The 19,655-nt window shown below is 44.0% G+C and overlaps 1 protein-coding gene across 1 annotated transcript in view; it reads left to right on the plus strand.

Annotated features, from left to right (window-relative positions):
• The window catches only part of MYO1E (myosin IE), a 111,873-nt gene that overhangs the window by 75,256 nt on the left and 16,962 nt on the right, over positions 1 to 19,655 (plus strand). Inside the window, exons 12-19 of the mRNA XM_033167782.1 lie at positions 418 to 504; positions 5,671 to 5,757; positions 6,574 to 6,741; positions 7,273 to 7,358; positions 8,734 to 8,815; positions 10,496 to 10,602; positions 14,482 to 14,580; positions 17,512 to 17,656. Of these exons, the coding sequence (XP_033023673.1) occupies positions 418 to 504; positions 5,671 to 5,757; positions 6,574 to 6,741; positions 7,273 to 7,358; positions 8,734 to 8,815; positions 10,496 to 10,602; positions 14,482 to 14,580; positions 17,512 to 17,656 (861 nt within the window). The remainder of the gene's footprint in view (positions 1 to 417; positions 505 to 5,670; positions 5,758 to 6,573; positions 6,742 to 7,272; positions 7,359 to 8,733; positions 8,816 to 10,495; positions 10,603 to 14,481; positions 14,581 to 17,511; positions 17,657 to 19,655) is intronic.

Raw genomic sequence — 19,655 nt, forward strand, 5'->3', positions numbered from 1 at the left:
ACAATTTTTAAATTTAGTTTAATTTTCGTAAAGTTGCAAAATTTATGCTCTGCACCCAGAGTACATGAATGGAAACCTTTGGGATAAAGTTGGGATATACATACTGCTTCCTATAACTGGAAACAAATATAATGTAAAACAAAAATGCTTCGTATAATGCAGGGTTTGAATGAACATGTGTAAGTTGTTCCAGGAACAATAACGGTTCCTTTAATGAAAACTCAAGTCTTGGAAAGAGCTTTGGAGAATCTAGGCTACTGTCTTCACTGCTGAGGTTTACAGTGCAAATGTAAAAACCAGCTGTTAAACTTAATGAAAATATATTGCAAAAACAATCAGGATTGACCTAATTGGTAAAAGGGGTGTTTTTATGTAGGACCTGAAGCTAATGTTTTGATAGCTTGTTTTCTCTCCCAGAAAAACGGGTTCGAACAGTTTTGCATCAATTTTGTTAATGAAAAGCTGCAGCAGATCTTCATTGAATTGACGCTGAAGGCAGAGCAGGTAAAAAAAACAAACCAGTTTGTGTTGTGTTTTGTACAGATATCCACAAAACTGCCTTCCCCTTGTCAAATGTGGCCTGGCTTTTTGGGTGATAACTATTTAAAAATTGTCTGGCAAGTATATTTGAGAGAAAACAGTTGTGGGTTTGCTAGTACAATTTTGGGAAGTAATGCAGCCACAGTTGTAAGCAGATTTTATCATCTGACATGGTGACCCAAGAGTGAGTCTCAGCAGAGAGAACAACCATCCTGTCAGCTGACTTCCTCGTGGGTGCTGACTTGCTGCCACAGATGGCTGGCTTACATTTGTGTTGGATAGGGCTGTCAAGTGAAAATGGGGGAATATCTGCTTTCTCAATTTCCTAACAACCTGTCTCTTTGAAAGAGAAGGGGAAGGGGTTTGTATTTCCCCTGCTACCAGCCAATCTGAAGAGCTGGTACATTTGTTTGTTTTGTTTTGTTTTGTTTTGATTTATTATATTTATATGCCGCTTTTCATTCAAATGAATCCCAAAGTGGCTTATAAATAAGGATAACATGATAGACAATAATAGAACATCACAAATACAACATAAATCATATAGAATAATTAACAAATAATCAGTGAAACAATTACAATTTGTAAAACGCTATTAACAAAGCAACAACAAAAATAAGCTAAACATCACAGTTAAAGCAAAAGTCATACTATATGAATAACAAATCAGTACATTTATAATCTATAAAACAGTACTGTATTAACAATATTAACAAAATAGGAGTCAAAAAATAAACTAAGCACTGTTAAGTTCTTGCACACACTCCCCACACTCCCATGACTCATAAATTGGAATACACATGTGTGTAATGCCTGTGGCAGCAACTCCCTTCTGAAGGTTCCTTGGGCAGGAGGTGGGAGAGCACAGGTGAAACCAGCCACCCCCTGATGGCAAATAGAGTATTTTGTCCCCTAAGTACTACAGGCAAGCAACAGAGCTCTTTTATCCCTTGGAATATTTGGACTGTGATACTGAGTGGGGCAACTGAACTTAGGCCTCAGAGTGTGTGGTCTGCTTGGTCACTTGGAACAATTTCATCAAGTAGTTTTCTAAAGTGGGGGTGACTAACCCAAGAGCCTTCATCACACACAGGAAATTTATCTCCTTTGCTCCTGGACCCCACCAATTTTGGTAGATGTTGGTGAAAAGAAACATTTTTTAAAAGTAGACAGGGATGGAAAGATTTTTAAAAAGCCAAGTCCAGTGTCTTAAGGGGAGGGAGACAAGTCACTCCCTCCTCGATCACCAGATTTATCAGTTGATGATAACCTCAGCTGGTCTGTATGTGTGTGCAAGAGTGGACTCACCCACTTTTGGCCACACCCACTCCTGGCAAGCAGCCCCAGGATGGTTGGCCACGGGCGAATGTGGCCTTTGAGCCAAAGAGAAAGGCTAGCCACCCCTGAATTAAAGGAACTTTGAGTAAGAACCCTATGAAATGTATAATTTAACCTCCTCCACTTAAAATTAGTAATTGTTGAATCGGGGCTTAGACTTGTAGGCTGTTTCCAGCGTCAGTGGTGACTCAGCCTGGTTTTCCTTCCTCTGAATAGCACCCATGATCTATGATTTATGGAAAGGTCTCTAGGACAAGCAAGCTCCAGCTCCAGCTCCAGCCCCTCATATTTTAGAAATTAAGCTCTGTCATACAAACATACACCAGCATCTTCACCTTCCTTGTTTTGAAACACTTTGAGTGACAACTGCTTTGGTATCAAAATCCCCAACAACTAGGCAGGACCCCAGTGTCTCATCTTACACGGATCATAATTTAAATTACAGTAGGCCGAAAACTTATGTGGGGGTTACTGCCCACCCCCACCCCACCCCCATGCAACCATCACTACCTGTCTGAAGCTGGCACACTGAGCAGGCGAGATCTCAGGAGCCTTGCAGGGCCTTCCAGAGTCCTTGTGCAACCATAACAGAGCCTGGAAACAAAATAGAAAATTCTTTCCAGTAGCACCTTAGAGACCAACTGAGTTTGTTCTTGGTATGAGCTTTCGTGTGCATGCACACTTCTTCAGATACCAAGACTTCCATTTCATGCGGCTCAATGTGGTGCCTTTCATAGTTCCAGTTACAGGTGGGTAGCCGTGTTGGTATCTGAAGAAGTGTGCATGCACACGAAAACTCATACCAAGAACAAACTCAGTTGGTCTCTAAGGTGCCACTGGAAAGAATTTTCTATTTTGTTTCGACTATGGCAGACCAACATGGCTACCCACCTGTAACTAGAGCCTGGAAGGATTTAAAAACACTTTCTACAGCAGAAAACCCGGCGCTGAAAGAGCTTTTTAAGCCCTCTGGGCTCTGGGAAGGTTATGTGAGGGGAGTATCCCACCCTCTTTCTGTTCATTCTTTCATTTATTCATTTGTTGACGAAGCGTGCAAAGCTGTGATCGCGTAGGTTTGGGGCCTAGTGTTGAAAACCACCACAGTGTCATGGGCTGGCCAAATCAGGACAATGCAGATGAAGGATTTGTCAAAAAACCAGGGGGAGGGCTCTAGCTTGTTGTGGGGGTCTTTGCCGGAATTGGGGCAGCCTGATAGTAAGGAGGGGAGGGGACATTCCTTCAACTTGCTCTCTTGCTTTACTCATCTCTGCATTGAGAGCTGAACCCCACCTTACTCTCCACCTCCACCTCCCTCTCCACAGCGGTCAGAGCCCTTCTCTGGCACTTCCACAGTGCTTGCCGCACCACCTACCCAGGCTCCGTCAGACACTGAAAGGAGCCCTGCCTCTCCAGAGGGGGATGTTCTGCTGGTGCTGTCTGCCTCTCAAGGGGCAGAGACACTTCCCCTATCACCTAGATCCAGGAAGCACCAGAGGAGGAGAGAACAGATGGCTCCGCCAACTAGGCTTAGTGAGAGATTGCAGAAATGCTCGCTGTGCTAAGCTGAGCCCACCCCATTCCTATATATAGGATAGCAAGGGGGTGTATCCGTGTCAGATCAGCATTCAAAGCTTTGGTAGTTAGTTTGCCTGACTTTGTTGTAGCAGAATCTAGGATTAATTATGTGCCTCAAGACAGCAATTTGCTTATGTACCGCAGAAATCTAAGCATTAAATCCTTTGGAGAGTATTCTTCAAGTCTTCATTCTTGATAAGTAGGAATCAGGACAGACAGCAATTGCCACAGTTTGTAGATACTGGGCAGACCCAGGGCAAAAAGTCTAAGCCCAAAGGCTGTTCTTGGGTATTGGGGTACCCAGAGTGGGAACTGCCTGCCTGCTCGCCCCTTCCTATTTCATGCATCCTTTGGCTCAGGTCCAAGAACTCACCCCTGATATATGTCTAAGCTTGTAAATAACTACTCAGCTGGTCACTTGTGGCAAGTAAAGATCCTCCCCACCTGCCCCACACCAAACTCTATAAAGGTTGTGGCTTTTCCTATTTGGCCACAAATGGAATAATGACTGGGAAAACACGTTAATCATTTGTGTGCCTTTCTCACAGCAGATTAAAATAGTTCCACTTTTCGCTCCTGAAACAATTCCTCAAGAAATTCTAGTGACTTTTGTGTTACGCAAGCCCCACTCAACACTGTGGGAGGAATTCAACACCGAGCTAAAACAAGTGGTCTGTCAGCACCCACATTTCTGCTTGCTCTACAGAATGTCCTCCCCTTTCCTCCCTCTGCGGCTGCTCTGGGGTTTCCCACGACCTCCCAGAGTGGGTGGGGAGACGAGGGGGAAGCCCCATTGCATTAGTGCAGAAGGCTTTGCACTGGCTTCTGCTAGTGGAACTCCTTAGCTCAATCTGGCCCTGTATATTCAAAACTGGGTGTTTCCCATAGGGAACAGGCAGCTTTTTGACACCTGTCACTTTGGGAGTTTTGTAAATGAGACAGTTTCTTACAGGTGCTGCTTCTACAGCACAAAAAAATGTGACAAGCTGCTGTTAGTGAAATCAATAAATTCTCTTACCTCTGTAGCTATCTCTGGAGCAGAAGCCCTAATGCAGTGTTTCCCAACCTTTTTTCCGGCCGTGGCCCCCTTCCAACCTTGTTTCCTTCCTGTGGCCCCCAATGGGCATAGCCAGGGAGGGCAGGGAGGCGACTGCCCCCCAAATAAGTAAAAATAAAAATGTGAGGTTCTTCCCCCCCCCAAAAAAACCCTTCCTCCTAACAAAACTCCTGGCTATGCACCCCCCCTCCCGGTCGTACCGGTAGAGAGGTAGCTATTTAAATGTTTTGTTTGTAAATAGAACAGGTTTTATTCATAATTTTTATAATTACATAATTTTTATAATTGCATAAAATGAAAGGAACATAATGAAATATTGTTGAAGCAGAAAAACATAGAATCATAGAACTGGAAGGGACCCCAAGGGTCATTTTTATAGTGCAACCCCCCGCAATATAGGAGACTCAGCTAAAGCATCCATGCCAGATGACCATCCAACCTCTGCTTAGAAACCTCCAAGGATCCATCTTCCATGTTTTATAAAAAGTAAACAAAAGTTATTTGATACAGGGAGAAACCTACAGATACATTCTGTATATATTGGAGATTTTAAAAAACAAATGATCCTCACTGACCTGGTACCAAAAGATCTTGTCATCTGCAGCAGTCCTGGCTGGCTAGATAAAACACTATGGTCCCACACACCCTTACCTGGAAGTAAGGCCCACTGAACTCAGTGCAGATTTCTTCTGAGTAGACAGTTATTTACTAGATGCAAGTTAGCTGCACCAGATGACCCCGCTTGGCTAGGCACTGGAGTGGATTTCACCCTGCGCCTTGCAGAGCCGGGCCAACGCTGCCACCAGACCCAGCTCTGGCGGCAGCAACAAGCACCTCTGGCTTGCCCAGCCCTACCCATTGTCACCCCACCACCGCACTAACCTGATGACCCCCCCTCACTTCTTACTTCCCTCTGTGGCCCCCTAGCCTTGTGCTATGCCCCCCCCCACATTTTTCAGCTGTGGCCCCCTTGGAATACCCTGAAGCCCCCAGTTGGGAAACACTGTCCTAATGTCAAAAGCTGGCTGGGCATTCGTTGCTTTAGCTGCTACTTGCTATTTGTTCTGTTTCACAGACGTTTTGATACTGCAGAGTTTTGTGTCAAAAATATGTGCCTGAATCTGTATGTCTGTTTCTAAGCTCTTGTTTCTGTACTGCAGGAGGAATACGTGCAAGAAGGAATACGCTGGACACCCATAGATTACTTCAACAATAAAATTGTGTGTGACCTCATAGAAAATAAAGTGGTATGTGTCCTGAGGGCCTCCCAGGTCTCATGCAGAGAGAAGGGCCACCTGTCCCTGTCGGGGATTGAACCTGGGACGTTCTGCATGCGAAGCGGGTGCTCCCTCAGTCTACTGTGGCCTGTCTCTGCACATTCAGCAGCTTCTGGTTGGATAGCTCCCAGTGGGCTACAATGATAGTCCTATGACACATGGAGAAAACTGGAAAAACTCCATGCTAATTCCACCTTTGAGAACTAAACACAAATGGATGCCAGGAGGAGCAACCACACCTCCTGCAGAAACCAGCCAATCCCACAGGCTTCACTGGTAGCTGATTGGCTTAGTCTCTGACCAGTTAGAAACAATCCTTTTCTTTAAAATTCTACAAAGAAAAATTGAAAGAGAAGTCCTAATTTATGGCACCTCACGGTATCTGAACAAGCATTACCTTGTCTTAATTGTACCAAAATCTGCTTCTGTTTTGTGCAGGTTCCACAGGGGGGCATTCTGGTAAACATGGCTGGATCAAAGAAGGGTCAATAAGTGTGAATAATCAGAAGTTTTCTGAAGTGCAATGGCAGTGTGTGCGCTCATCACTGCCCTGAGCCTTTGATCTATAGGTGTTTGGGGAGGGTACTAAAAGCTGATATGACATTTATTCATGGTATATATAGATATCCTTTCTGTCAAAAGGCACCCAGTGACCTTATTTGTTTAAAAATGACTGAAATCCAATTAAGCACCTTGAGTGCCTATCCTAAGAGATAGGGGCAAGAAGCCTTGAAGGTTTTGCTGGAGAGAGGTTTGTACACCACCTGTTTCTTCTTGGTACACCAGAATCCTCCGGGCATCATGAGCATCTTGGATGATGTATGTGCCACGATGCACGCTGTGGGTGAAGGGGCCGACCAGACCCTGCTGCAAAAGCTCCAGATGCAGATTGGGACTCACGAGCACTTCAACAGCTGGAACCAGGGATTCATCATACACCATTATGCTGGAAAGGTGACTTTCAAAATGCATTGGTGAAAGGGGGGGGGCGATTCAATTTTTGACTGATCTGAGACTTGATTTGGCTAGCATATACCATGCAAGGCTGTGGAGAGCAGCCAGGGTGGGGGGCTCCTTGACATGGTGCTGTCATATCCTCAGTGTCAGTAAACAGGCTTCCACTGGCCCATTTTAAAGTCTTGTTTACATTTTTATTGGGAGGTGACATTTGTTTTAACCCAGCATGGGGAAAGGTTCCTGGGTAAGAATGTGTAGGGTTTGGAGCAGGGAAACAGAACAGGAAAATATCCAGCCTCTCCCTGGATCTTCTGTGCTCTCAATCTCTCCCTTTCCAAAGCAAGCAGCATCAGGTGATTTTAAGAGAGAGTTTGCATTTAGCCCCCTAATTTCTCCAGATTGTGCCTTAACAGATTGCATTATTTTCCAAAACTGCATTGGGAATTACAAGAAATCTTTTCCACAAGTGAAGTACATTTCACTGCCATATCTCTTGCAAATGGAATAAAAGCTCACTCCTTTCCCCAGGTGTCCTACGACATGGATGGATTCTGTGAGAGGAACCGGGATGTTCTTTTCATGGACCTGATTGAACTCATGCAAAGCAGTGAACAGTACGTAAGACATGTTTCCTCCCACTTAGGGTGGGCATTGCACATGTGTCCCAGATGTAACAGTTCGTATTTCTCCCCTCATATTTCTCCCCAATCTCTCCCCATCTGTGCTTTTGGGTACAGTTTCCGCTTGCCTGCTCTAAATTTAATAACATAGAGTAATCCAGGCAGCAGCTCAGATACCAGCCTTCACCAACCTGGTGCCCTCCAGGTGCTTTAGGCTGTACTGCCCATGAACCTCAGTATCATGACCATGCTTGCTGGTGCTGATGGAAGTTGTAGTAGAACACATATGGAGGGCCCCAGGTTAGTGAAGGCTGAGATAACCCTTACACTGCACTCTTCTGGCTAGACGGGAGGAGAATTTATTGGTTCCATACAACAGTCCAGGAATTCCAAAACAGGGAAAGTGACCACTTGGAACTAACTTTTGATAGTATAAGTAGTGCTTAATTTCTAACATTTAATAAAGATCTGGGCTATTTCTTAAATATGAAAAGTGCTGTTTGGAATAATGTCATCTTGAATCAGGATTCAGAAATACGCAATTTCTCTTCAACGAAAGAAGGTTCAATCTGGAACTTGAGGAACACCTGCAGCATCCCTTGGTTACTGTCAGGGCATTACTCTGTTGGACATTAAAGTCATAATCAGAGGACTGCTTTTGTTTTTTAAGTAATACTAGCACCTAATATAATATTATTATTATTATTATTATTATTATTATTATTATTATTATTATTATTATTATTATTATTAACAGAGGTGAGACCTTGTCACCATATATCACCTGTGCTAGAGATCTCCAGTGGTTGCCCCTTTGCAATTGGGCCAGGTTCATGGTGTTACTATTAGTACATAAAGCCTTTAACAACTTGGGACCAGTTTACCTGCGAGATCGCCTTACCCCACATGCCCCCTTCTGACCACTTTGATCTGCAAAACCGGCACTGTTGCAGGTGCCACATGGTATTTGTTCTGAGTTTCTAAGAAATTGGTCTTCTGGTATGGCAGCAGCCACACGTAGGAACTCCCTCCCTGTGGAGCTGTACTCCTTTCAGTGCCTACTAAAAACATTTTTGTTTAGTCTACCTAGACAGGTAGAATGCTGGTGTATGTTTTAATCTGTTTTTGTTTTATTGTATTTGTTTTGAATAGTTTTTTTAACTGTTTTTCCTGATAATTTTATTGTTTTATTCTTTTTTGCAAACCACTTTGAAGCTTGTTTATTTTTATAATCAAGTGGTGTATAATTTTTATGAAACAAACAGGTCAGGATGGCGCAACTGACTGATGGAGGAAATGATCATATCGTCCTCTTGGTCTTTTGTATTATCACTGTCTGCTGACCTGTGTCTTATTTTTCCTCTCCTAGGCCTTTTATAAAGGCTCTGTTTCCTGAAAATCTCCAAGCTGATAAGAAAGGCCGACCCACGACAGCTAGTAGCAAAATCAAGGTGTGCTCCAGTTTTTTGAGAGTCCAGTCCTACAATTGCACACTTGGGAGTGTTATGTGGAAGTTGGTGATAGGTATTGGAAGGTTTCAGGCCATGGGCTCCATAGACACGGATTTTCCTATGCTCATTTATATGTACAGATGCACATTTAAAAGTCAAATAAGGCAAATGAACTAAATTTCCCATCCAAATAATAAATTTGTCTGTTAATTTGTCCCCCAAAAATGTTCCTCTCCAGTTCATTTTCTTCCACATAGATCCTTCTCCAAATCAATTCATTTTCCCTTCAGTTGTCTGCATTCATCAACACCCCTCCCAATCATCTATATAAATAAAAATGAAAATGTTCATTTGTCCAATACCTCAAATCTCAGAAAGTCCTTGACCGATTGATTTGAAATTTTGACACAACGTTGCGTTCCAATCCAGGAGTGTCTTTATGTAAAAATATTACATAAATGTCACACCTGTGACAGGTAAAAACTTGATTTTTGGCAAAAACGGCGCCATCTACTGGACACAAAAGCAGCACACGGTAATTTCATTGGTCGTGTGCATGGGGGGCGGAGCCAGCAGTTTTGATGGAAGAGCCCTTTATGAGGGAGGAAGACCATGGAGCCTCTCCGCTGGGAGAGGAGGCAGGCGAGAATTCAACGGGAGAAGCTGTGGGGAGGCAGGCAAAAACGGGGAAAGGCGGAGAGGAGGCAGGCAGGAGTTCAACGGGAGAAGCTGTGGGGAGGCAGGCGAAAACGGGAAAGACGGAGAGGAGGCAGGGAGAAGCTGTGGGGAGGCAAGCGAAAACGGGAAAGACTCAGAGGAGGCAGGCGGGAGTTCAGTGGGAGAAGCTGTGGGGAGGCAGGCGAAAACGGGAAAGGCGGAGATGAGGCAGGCAGGAGTTCAATGGGAGAAGCTGTGGGTAGGCAGGCGATATCTCCACAGAATTACAAACGTGCGTTTTCTCTTTTCTATCTTCCTTTTCCATTGAACCAAATGAGCCACTGCAACGCGTGGCTGGGTACAGCTAGTTTCTAGATAAAGTCATCTTGAATTAATTCATTTCCCCCAATTAACATCCTGCCAAGCAACCCAGAATCCCCACCCCCATTCAATTTCCCCACAGTTCATTATTTCCTCCAAAGCACTTGGGCACCTAGGAAAAGTCCAGTCCTATCAACACTCCTGACACTTGCATTGGATGGTAGGGGAAACCAGTCAGCATTGCCACCCGTCTTCATCTGTGTGGGAGGAAGGCTCTTGCTGTGGCTTCCCCCTCAAACACCTTCTCCCTGCTGGTCCCTGACCCTCAGCCATGCCAGGCAAACTGTATACCAGTGTGAAGGGATTCTTGGAACCTGTTTATCTTGGCGGGAAGATTGCCCATGCAACAAGAGTTCTTCTGAAGGGCGATTTCAGGAGAGACTGCTGTTACAAATCAGACATCCTTCTTTTCTCAGAGACCAGGGTCAGTAACATTATCGCTTACAGTGCATTAGTTTTCTGGCTTCAGTAAATTCTCTTGGGATCCTGTTTCTGGTATAGTGAAATTACCATCTAATTAAAAAACAAAAAGGTGCAAAATTATTATCAGTATCAGTTATAAGCAGCAGCTAGTATCTAAATATGTGCCATTATTATTATTATTATTATTATTATTATTATTATTATTATTATTATTTGCAGAAACAAGCCAATGACCTTGTTGGCACCCTGATGAAATGCACGCCCCACTACATCCGTTGCATCAAGCCCAATGAAACAAAAAAGCCTCGAGACTGGGAGGAAAGCAGGTACGGAGGAGACAGTTCCCACTGCTAATGCGTGTTAGATTGTTCCTTGCATTGTGCCCAAGATGGCGAAAGAGTCACTTCTGTGGCATGTAGTGTACTTGATGTGTGGCTTCATGAGCAAGAATAGAATCATCTACAGATGCAGGTTGCCTGTTCATTGAGACCACCCATGGAGAAACAGCAGGCAGGCAAGACAAATGCAGATACGTTTTGTGCTGGCTTTATAGCCCTTCCCCCATGACTCGTTCCTGTTACACCTCACCTACCTCCTTGACTATCCCCACAGTTCTGCCCACCCCCCTCCCCAAAGCTTGCCCCAAGTCCCTTCACTCACAGCTCAGCCCAACCCCTTTTAAAGGAGGAGGGAGAGGCTTCAGACAGGTGCCTCCCCCCCCCCCGGTTAAGCAGCTCATCTGGGCTGCCTGCCACTTGCACTCCTTGCTCTCTGTCCTACCTGCCATTCTGGCATCTACATTTTTCTGTATATAGGAAGAAATTAGAAATACAGTGGTACCTCAGTTCTCGAATGTCTCCATTGATGAACGTTTCGGAACCCGAATGCCGGAAACCCGGAAGTAAATGCTTCTGTTTTCGAAAGCGCCTCGGAGGTCGAACGGCTTCCGCTGCGTGTTTTTGAATTTTCTCAATTGAATTTGCAGGCAGCCCTTTGCGCCTCTGTTTTCAAACGTTTCGGAACTCGAACACACTTCCAGAATGGATTACGTTTGAGAACCGAGGTACCACTGTGCATTATTTTGCATGCACTTTTGCAACCAAGTGTTAATGGTGGTTAGGGTGGTCAGGAGTTACATAAATCTTCTGGTCAGTCTAAAGGAGGGCTGTGAATCCTTTTTCTGGCAGAAGCCTCCATTTCCTTGTAGGCAATGCTGTCATAGGCCTCTGAATACCAGTTGCTGGAAACTGCAGGAAGGGAGAGTGCTCTTGTGCTCAACTCCTGCTTGTGGGTTTCCCCCAAGCATCTGGTCGGCCACTGTGAGGTCCGGATGCTGGATGGGCCATTGGCATGTTCCAGCTGGGCTCTTCTTATGGCCTTAGCCTTCTGAGTTGGGCCAGAAGCAACAGTGGATGGGATCAAAGGGGAAAGCGGGTGGAGCAGTGGATGTGACTCTTACCTTTGTAGACTACACTCCAACCATACTGTAGTCAGGAGGAGTGTGTGTGTGTAGATAAGTACATAAACATGCACACACACACACACACACACAAACAAACAAAGGGTACTCTATACTTCCATCCAGTCAAGCAAACACTGAGGATTGTCACAATTCAAGGACACATTCCAGGCAAGCAAAAGTATTTGAGGAGTTTCTGGAGCAGGGCTGATGTGAGGAGTAGCCTGAGGAAGGGGCATGACCCAGGGCCACTTAAGGAAGCACATTTGATCCACAAACATGTATCTTTAAATGGCATGCAAAGCAAAACTCAGAACACTTTTTCAGCAAGCTTGTCAAATCCTTATTTTTTCCAATTAATATTTAAAAAATTGGTTATCCTCAAACCTAATATATTTTTCCTAATTTTATTCCCATACTGTATTTTGCTATTTTTCCAGACTGCAGTGTTACCAACTTTTCCAAGCTGAACTTTTAAAAAAGTACAAGATGCACTGCCAGTTAGGGTGTGTAGTTAGTTTTTTTTTCTTTTTCTAAAATCAAGACATTCCTTTTGCATTTTTCACTGCACAAAACGAAGGGTAGTTGCGGTGATGTAGAAAGAGATTAAATTTCTAAAATCAATTCTAAATCTCCGTGTTGCAACTGGCACTGCCCTCTAGTTCTTTCAAATTTTAAAAAATGCCTTCCATTACAGTTGTTCTGCCCCCATCCCATCATACTAGTTTGCTTTTCCTCCACCAGAGGGGAGGGGAGAGGGGAGGAAAATCAAATTGTTCACTTTACTGTTGTGTTTGGAGAATTGGAGCCCAGAATCTTGTTCCCCTTCCAAAGCCTTCTGTGGAGTAGCCATAAAAAGAGCTGATCAGCCAAAGTATATTTTCCTGTTTATAGGTTCCCGCCTTCTGACATATGGAATAATGCAATTGGGGGGGGACGGACAAAGTTAGTCCTTTTTTCTTACTGCTTCACCAATGCCAGTCAGTCTCAAGCTACAAAGAACTTTTAAGACTGTTAAAAAGAGTTTTGGGAAAAGGCAATTTCGAAGCATTCTCTCTCTCAGAACCAAAGCCTTTCAGGTCAGTGTCTGGGTATCAAGCTAATGAGAAGCATTATTGTAATTCTGGGGGAAACTGTTAATTTTAAAGCACACACACCATTTTCATATTTTTACGAGACAGACTAGCAAAATTATAGGTCTGACTTGGTTCAAAACTAAATAACTTGATTATTCTTACGATAGCCTGAAACAAAAGTTTGCTTACTGCTGACTTGGGATGGAAAGTTCTTAAAATTCTTTGTTAATATTCAAATGTCTGCATTCTTGAAATGTAGAATTTGTTAACTCAAAATCAAGGAAATAATGCTGCTACACAAATTTGTTCTCCTATAAATGATGTTCCTAGAGCTACTTACATTAGAGAATATTGCTTTCCAAAAGTGGATCCAGTATAACTCAGAGTGCTGTAGCCAATGCTATTCACTGTGGAAGGATGTGCAGATCCAGAATTGGCCTCCACAGTCACTTACAGACACACTGTTAAGACCATATTCATGGAAGACAATCTTACTTTGCTATGAGTGATTGCAGAAGAAGAGGATGAGGAAGAACAACAAGAAGAAGATGCATTGATTTCTATAGGTCTTCTCTGAGTAGGACTAGTGTTGAATGCAACTCTGAAGGAAGGACGCTAGTCCAATGGCCAAGCTGCTTTGCATGGTCCAATTCTTCAGCGGGATCCCCAAGTGGTGCCAGGAGAGATCCCTGTCTGCAACCCTGGAGGACTGCTGCCAGTCAGTGTAGACAACACTGAGCTAGATGGACCAATGATCTGACTAACTCTGAGGCAGATTCCTCTGTTCCTGCAAAAACTGGCATGGATATAATTCCAACTGGCCGATTCGTACCTTTCTTGCACATGCAAACATTGCAACATGTTTTGTCACAAGAGTTTCCTTCAGCATAATCCTCCATCGTTGAAATCCAAAGTGTTGTTTACGGGGTATGTGTCCCCTGCCTCTTTTTCCCAGCACAAACACAGCAGGATAGCCAGAAATTGTCTTGAAAGTTGTGTACGCTAACTCAGGCCAAAATTAGTTGGATTCCCCCTGACTTAAATCATAACCACAGACACACATTTGGGGGGGGGGGGTGTCTCTTGCTATTTACTCATTTTACTGAGTTTCTTCAGATTACTACATAATGAAAGAGGCAATGCTTTAACCCACCTCCATTTCCCATATCCATGCATGTTACATACTCCTGGCTGCCAGGGCTGTTGGAAGTTGATGTCCAGCAATGTCTGAAGGTCACCATGTTTATCTTTTATCATCTTTATTTTGGAGGACCAGATAACTGGGGTCAAGACTGCACAGTGCACAGGGAGTTTGCAGTGCTTGTTAGGAACATCCAGAGACAAGAGTGTCTTGACCCCAGTTATCTGGTGGCACTTGTTTTCAGTGTCTAAGAAAGATCTTACGATAGGAAGGTCCCAATATCTGTTTTGCACATTACAAATGAGTGCAGCAAGCTATCCACATGAGAAGGAGATTGCCCAATCACCTCTAACCTGGGTAACAGCAGCCTAAGTGTGCTTTGCTGTCACTTGAAACTGCTGCTTCTTTTCCTTCAATCTGTTACTATAAGGGCCGTGAGTTTTTTCTCCATGTAGAGCTGACACTTGAATGCTGATTCCTCCCTACCTCTTCAACTAATCGTGCTTATTTTCTGACCCTTTCCCTGCAGGGTAAAGCACCAAGTGGAATATCTTGGGCTCAAAGAAAATATCAGAGTGCGGCGAGCGGGTTATGCCTATAGGCGAGTGTTCCAGAAATTCTTACAGAGGTACGGTATTCCTCTATGTTGCTTTCATCTCTTCAGGGAGATTTTGAAATGGAAGGGAAGATCACATTCCACACAAAAAAAATTCCCAAGTTTTCCTCTCCATTACTGCATAGAGTAGATAGGAGCCTAAAGAAGCCCAGGTGTGTTAAATTTGGGCTCTTTTTTGCTTGTCAACAAATCCAAAAATAACCTTTCTCTTAAAGTGAAGGCAGACCTAAGATTTGAGGAGCAGCTGAAATGCTCTTGCACCACATCCCCATCTTACTCCTGCCCTTGTGTGTCATTATTATTGTGTTAGTATTATTATTACTAACATGGCACAAATACTTAAAAATACACCACCTTATAAATAGAGAGTTGCAAAAGCTGCCCTGGCAACTGCTTTGTTGGTGACACTTCCCAGTCGATGTCTTCCTTCTGTGTTTGTCCTCTCCCACCCAGCGCCTCTCTCAAACTGACAATGCTTGAAACCTGCTACTGTATTTCAGAGCTTGTGTTATGGTGGAATAAAGAAGCCCTCCCCAACCTGGTGCCCACTAGATAGGACTCATGGGAGTTGTAGTCCAAAACGTCTGGAGGACGCCAGGTTGGGTAAGGCTGGAATAAGGTATGCCATTTTTTCAAACAAGCCATACTGCTTTAAGGAACAACAGCTTTGTCTTCTCTGCCTTTACTCTCTGTACTGTTTTCGCTGTGATGGAGCAGCAAAAATGACAGCTGCTGCCTGACAAAAGGAATCTTAGTTGATTAATCATATAAGTTTACATTAGTTAATCAGTTGATTGTTCAGGGACCTCCTGCAATCTGCATTGCGTTTTTGAGTTGTATGTCACTTTGCAGTGTGTTATATGAAAGTGTGATTTATACATATTTAAATTGTTGTTGTTGCTCAGTAGGGAAATTGTTCTAAAGAAAATAAAGCATACTTTCTTTTGATTTTAGATTATACAGACATACATCCTAGATCATACACAAAGCATTCTCTCTCTCCTCCTCTCTCTCTCTCTCTCTCCCTTCACCTTCTAAGATGTTCCCCTGTCATCTGTAGTTTTTATCACTATAAAGAAATAAATTATAACCAGGAGACCCTTTTAGTTTATCAAAATGTTTTCAAGTCGTCCAGACGTTGCAGCCCTAGCTGCTAAATCTCCTCCTGGGCTCTTCTTCCTTCCTTCCTCCCTTGCTCTGCTTTCTCGTAACAATGGCTTGCTTTTGCTTCTGTTTTGATTTTGTGTGTCCTGCAAATTCTTTCAAGCTGGAAATGCCCCACATTTCTGCTATGTCGGAGGATGGAAGCTGATGCGGTTTAATAAAGAAGCGTCAGGCAGTTGTTAGGGAGGGAGAGAGGAAGTGGGAAAAGGATCCCACACCAGAAATGCAAGATTTGCTCCCCTGAGGCAGCAGGCAATGCTCTTTGTGTACTGCCAGAGAGACAACTGAATGACAACATCTTGCTGTCTAAACTGTTTGGTCAGCCCTTGTTTTATTTCGATGATTCCGCGACTATCCTGTCTTTGCTCACATATTAGTTATGATTTCCAAGGTTGTTTTCCTGTTGTAACTGAGCCTTGTGGTGGTGTAATGGAGAGGCTGGGGAAACACAAATCTTAGTCCAGCAATGAAGCTCCCTGGTGACCTTGAGCTTCTCTTCTCTCCTCTCTCTCTCTCTTTCTCTCTCTTTGCCTGAAATGCACCACAAGGCTTAGGATACAATAAGGGAATACCTAGGTAAACAACCTTGATCATACGGGAGGAATGGTTAGGGTACAAGACAGTAAATATTAGACTACACTGCTGTGATTATCCAAACTCTAAGTTGACTTTTATGTATTATCTTTCTTCAGCTAGATATGATGCCTTGGGTAGAAATTTAAAAAGCTGTAAAATTTAAGAAAATACCTTGCACCAATGTCTCCATGGTTTTGGGGCCTGTTCCAACTCTTGACTGCAGCGGGATGGTTCTGAGTTAGAGGCCAGATTTCAATTTATCATGCTTCAATTGCTTCATTATCCCAGAATCCTTGGTGTAGAACATTTCTGTAGCACCTGGGATGGAGAGGCTGACCTCCATCTTGGAATTTCCAAGTTTTGTACTTCTTTGGTTTTTGTTTTTCCTCTCCTGACTCCCCCCCCCCCCCGACACCCCCCATCCCCACTTTGTGTAACATCTTGCCTGATGAACAGTTCTGGAGAACTTGAAAGCTTACCTCACTTTTATGACATTTTGGTCAGTCTCAAGTGTGGATTTTGGAATAATAATGATGCTTTTCTGTTCCTTGAATTGCATTAATCCATTCTTGAACAAACTGAAGTGTGGGTGGCTTTGGATGGTGCTTATATTAGAGCAGGAATTTCAATTGATGTATCCCAATAACTGATTTTAAATTTGTCCTGGAATTGCCCATAGATGAAATCTGTCACTGAGTGGAATTGCAGAACCTCATCATCATCATCATCATCATCATCTGATGATGATTAGAATTTCAATACTACCCTTTATCTGAAGATCACAGGACAGTTTACAATATAAAAACACAAAAATACATAACTAAGTACAAAAAAAAAAAAAATAACTGCCCCCAACAGTTTAAATGGTTTAATAAGCCAAAGACCTGGGAGAAGCGGGATGTTTTTCCTGGCACCTAAAGATATGTAACAAAGGCGCCAGGCAAGCCTTTCTCAGGAGCACATTCCACAAGCAGGGGGCCACCACAGAAAAGGCCCGTCCTCGTGTTGCCCCCCCCCCGGCCTCTTGTGGAGGAGGCACATGAAGAAGGGTCTAAGGTGATGAATGCAGGGTCTGGGTCAGTTCATATAGGAAAAGGTGGCCCTTGAGGTATTTTATTTGTGTTTGTCTTTTATTTTTAACCCTGTGGCAACACAGCCAGATGGGGTGGTAATAATGACGGTGGTGTTTGTGCTTTTCTGCAGGTACGCCATCCTGACCAAAGCAACCTGGCCTTCCTGGAAAGGGGACGAAAAACAAGGGGTTCTCCACCTCCTCCATTCTGTCAATGTGGATCCTGACCAATATCAGCTTGGGAGAACAAAAGTCTTCATCAAGGCACCAGAGTCTGTGAGTAGAAGGGCAAAGTCTTGACTCCAAAGCGTGAGACAACCTGCTAGAGCTGAACTGTAGAATTGGGGGGGCGGGGAGGGGAGGTCACTTGTCAGTTCTGCAGTGTGTTGCGTAGACCAAATGGATAGAATTTGCACTTGTTCCTGGATTGCAAGTCTTGATCAAGCCACCCTCTTCTCCTTTGTTTTCCATTTTGTGACACAGCAGTGCTGGGGGGAGGTTACCTGCTCTCCAGAAGAGGATTCACCAGAAGAGAGGAGAGCCAGTGTGGTGTAGTGGTTAAGAGTGGTAGACTCGTAATCTGGGGAACCGGGTTCGTGTCTCCGCTCCTCCACATGCAGCTGCTGGGTGACCTTGGGCTAGTCACACTTCTTTGAAGTCTCTCAGCCCCACTCACCTCACAGAGTGTTTGTTGTGGGGGAGGAAGGGAAAGGAGAATGTTAGCCACTTTGAGACTCCTTCGGGTAGTGAAAAGCGGGATATCAAATCCAAACTCTTCTCCTTCTTCTTCTTCTTCTTCTTCTTCTTCTTCTTCTTCTTCTTCTACTGCGACACTGGACTAGGCTGAGAGGTTTAAACCTCTTCTCGCAGTCTAGTGTCAGAATGAGGAGAGAAATGTCTCACTCTTCTGATGATCTGCGCAGGTTGGCTAAAAATGTTGGGCAGGGGCTCAGCATGTCTGCTTGTGTGTGGTATGTGTGTGCTTTGGTGGGTGGGTGGGACTAAGTGTACAGTGCATCAGCTGGTAACACAGGCAGCCTTTCCTAGATGTTGTTGGGACTCCAACTCCCATCAGCCCCTGCCAACATAGCCAGTGTCAAGGATGAAGGGAGTTGCAGTTCAACTATTTCTGGAGGGCCCTTACAGTTTCCTCTGCCCTGTCCTAAAGAATCCTAAGAATAGTAGTTCAGTGCTGAGAACGATTCGCCCCAACCCTATAGAGCTAGATTTGATAGAGTTTTCTGGCAATAGGTAATGACTGTTAATTAAACCAGTTTAAATTGGTGGTGTAGACATCCATTGAAATACCTGATTCAGGTCAAGTGTAGATGTCTCATGAGCCATGTTCTTGCAACGTAGCTGGGGTGAGTAAACTGTCCCCGTGGGGCTCTCTCCACACAGTTAGGAAGCCTGGGAGGAATGTACAGTTTCTAATCAGAAGTGGAGAGCCCACTGCTGAGACAGTTGGGTGCATGTAGACACCATGCAATCATTCACCTGAACGCGCATAGGCCGGTGGTGGATCCCATTGCTGCTGTGATCTTGCTTCCTCTTGGGTGTGTGTTGAGAGGACTGGACTTCTGCTCCCCTGTGAACTGTAGCTACCTGCCTCAGCAGTGTGGGCCTTCTTGAGTGAGAGCGGGCATATTTTCTGGAGGTGATTCTCAGTTTGCCACCAGGGTTTGAAGGCAACGGGGTTAAGTATGGATCAGACCTAGGCCTTCTGTAGTACTAATTGCATCTCCCTCTTGGGTGCACCAAGATAATTTCTTTTTAAGAAGGAACAGTGAAGGAAATAGAAGATCATTCTTTATAAAACTTCTCTTATATGTTTGTGTTGAAAATCTCTTGCAAGTCATTAAGGTGTGTTTTTTAAAAGAGGGATGCTGGTTTTTCTTTCTGGGCACAGGAAGTGTGTCTGACACAAACTTTAATTACATCTGATGGGTTGCTTTGCTTTGATAGATGTGCTGCAATTAGTACTACTTTCTGGGAGTCAGCCATGCAAGTAAAGTTGCTGTGAGCAGCTTGTTCTGCCAGCTCCCTTTTCCATTTTTATTTTAAAATGAGGCAGAGAGGCATGCTAATTATTTCAGGAGAGAAAGGTTGGCCACAGCATGCTGAAAACTGTAAGCTGTTTACATATATGTGAAGACACAGGTAGAAACTCTAGGACAGACTTTGATAACACCACAGCAGATGAGAGCTGTAGTCCAAAATATTTGAAGGGCTACAGGCTGGTGAAGGCTGTTGTTTTTGGAGGCAGAAGGATCAG

The sequence above is a fragment of the Lacerta agilis genome, chromosome 13, assembly GCF_009819535.1.
Source record: "Lacerta agilis isolate rLacAgi1 chromosome 13, rLacAgi1.pri, whole genome shotgun sequence".
In the NCBI taxonomy this organism is placed as follows: Eukaryota; Metazoa; Chordata; class Lepidosauria; order Squamata; family Lacertidae; genus Lacerta; species Lacerta agilis.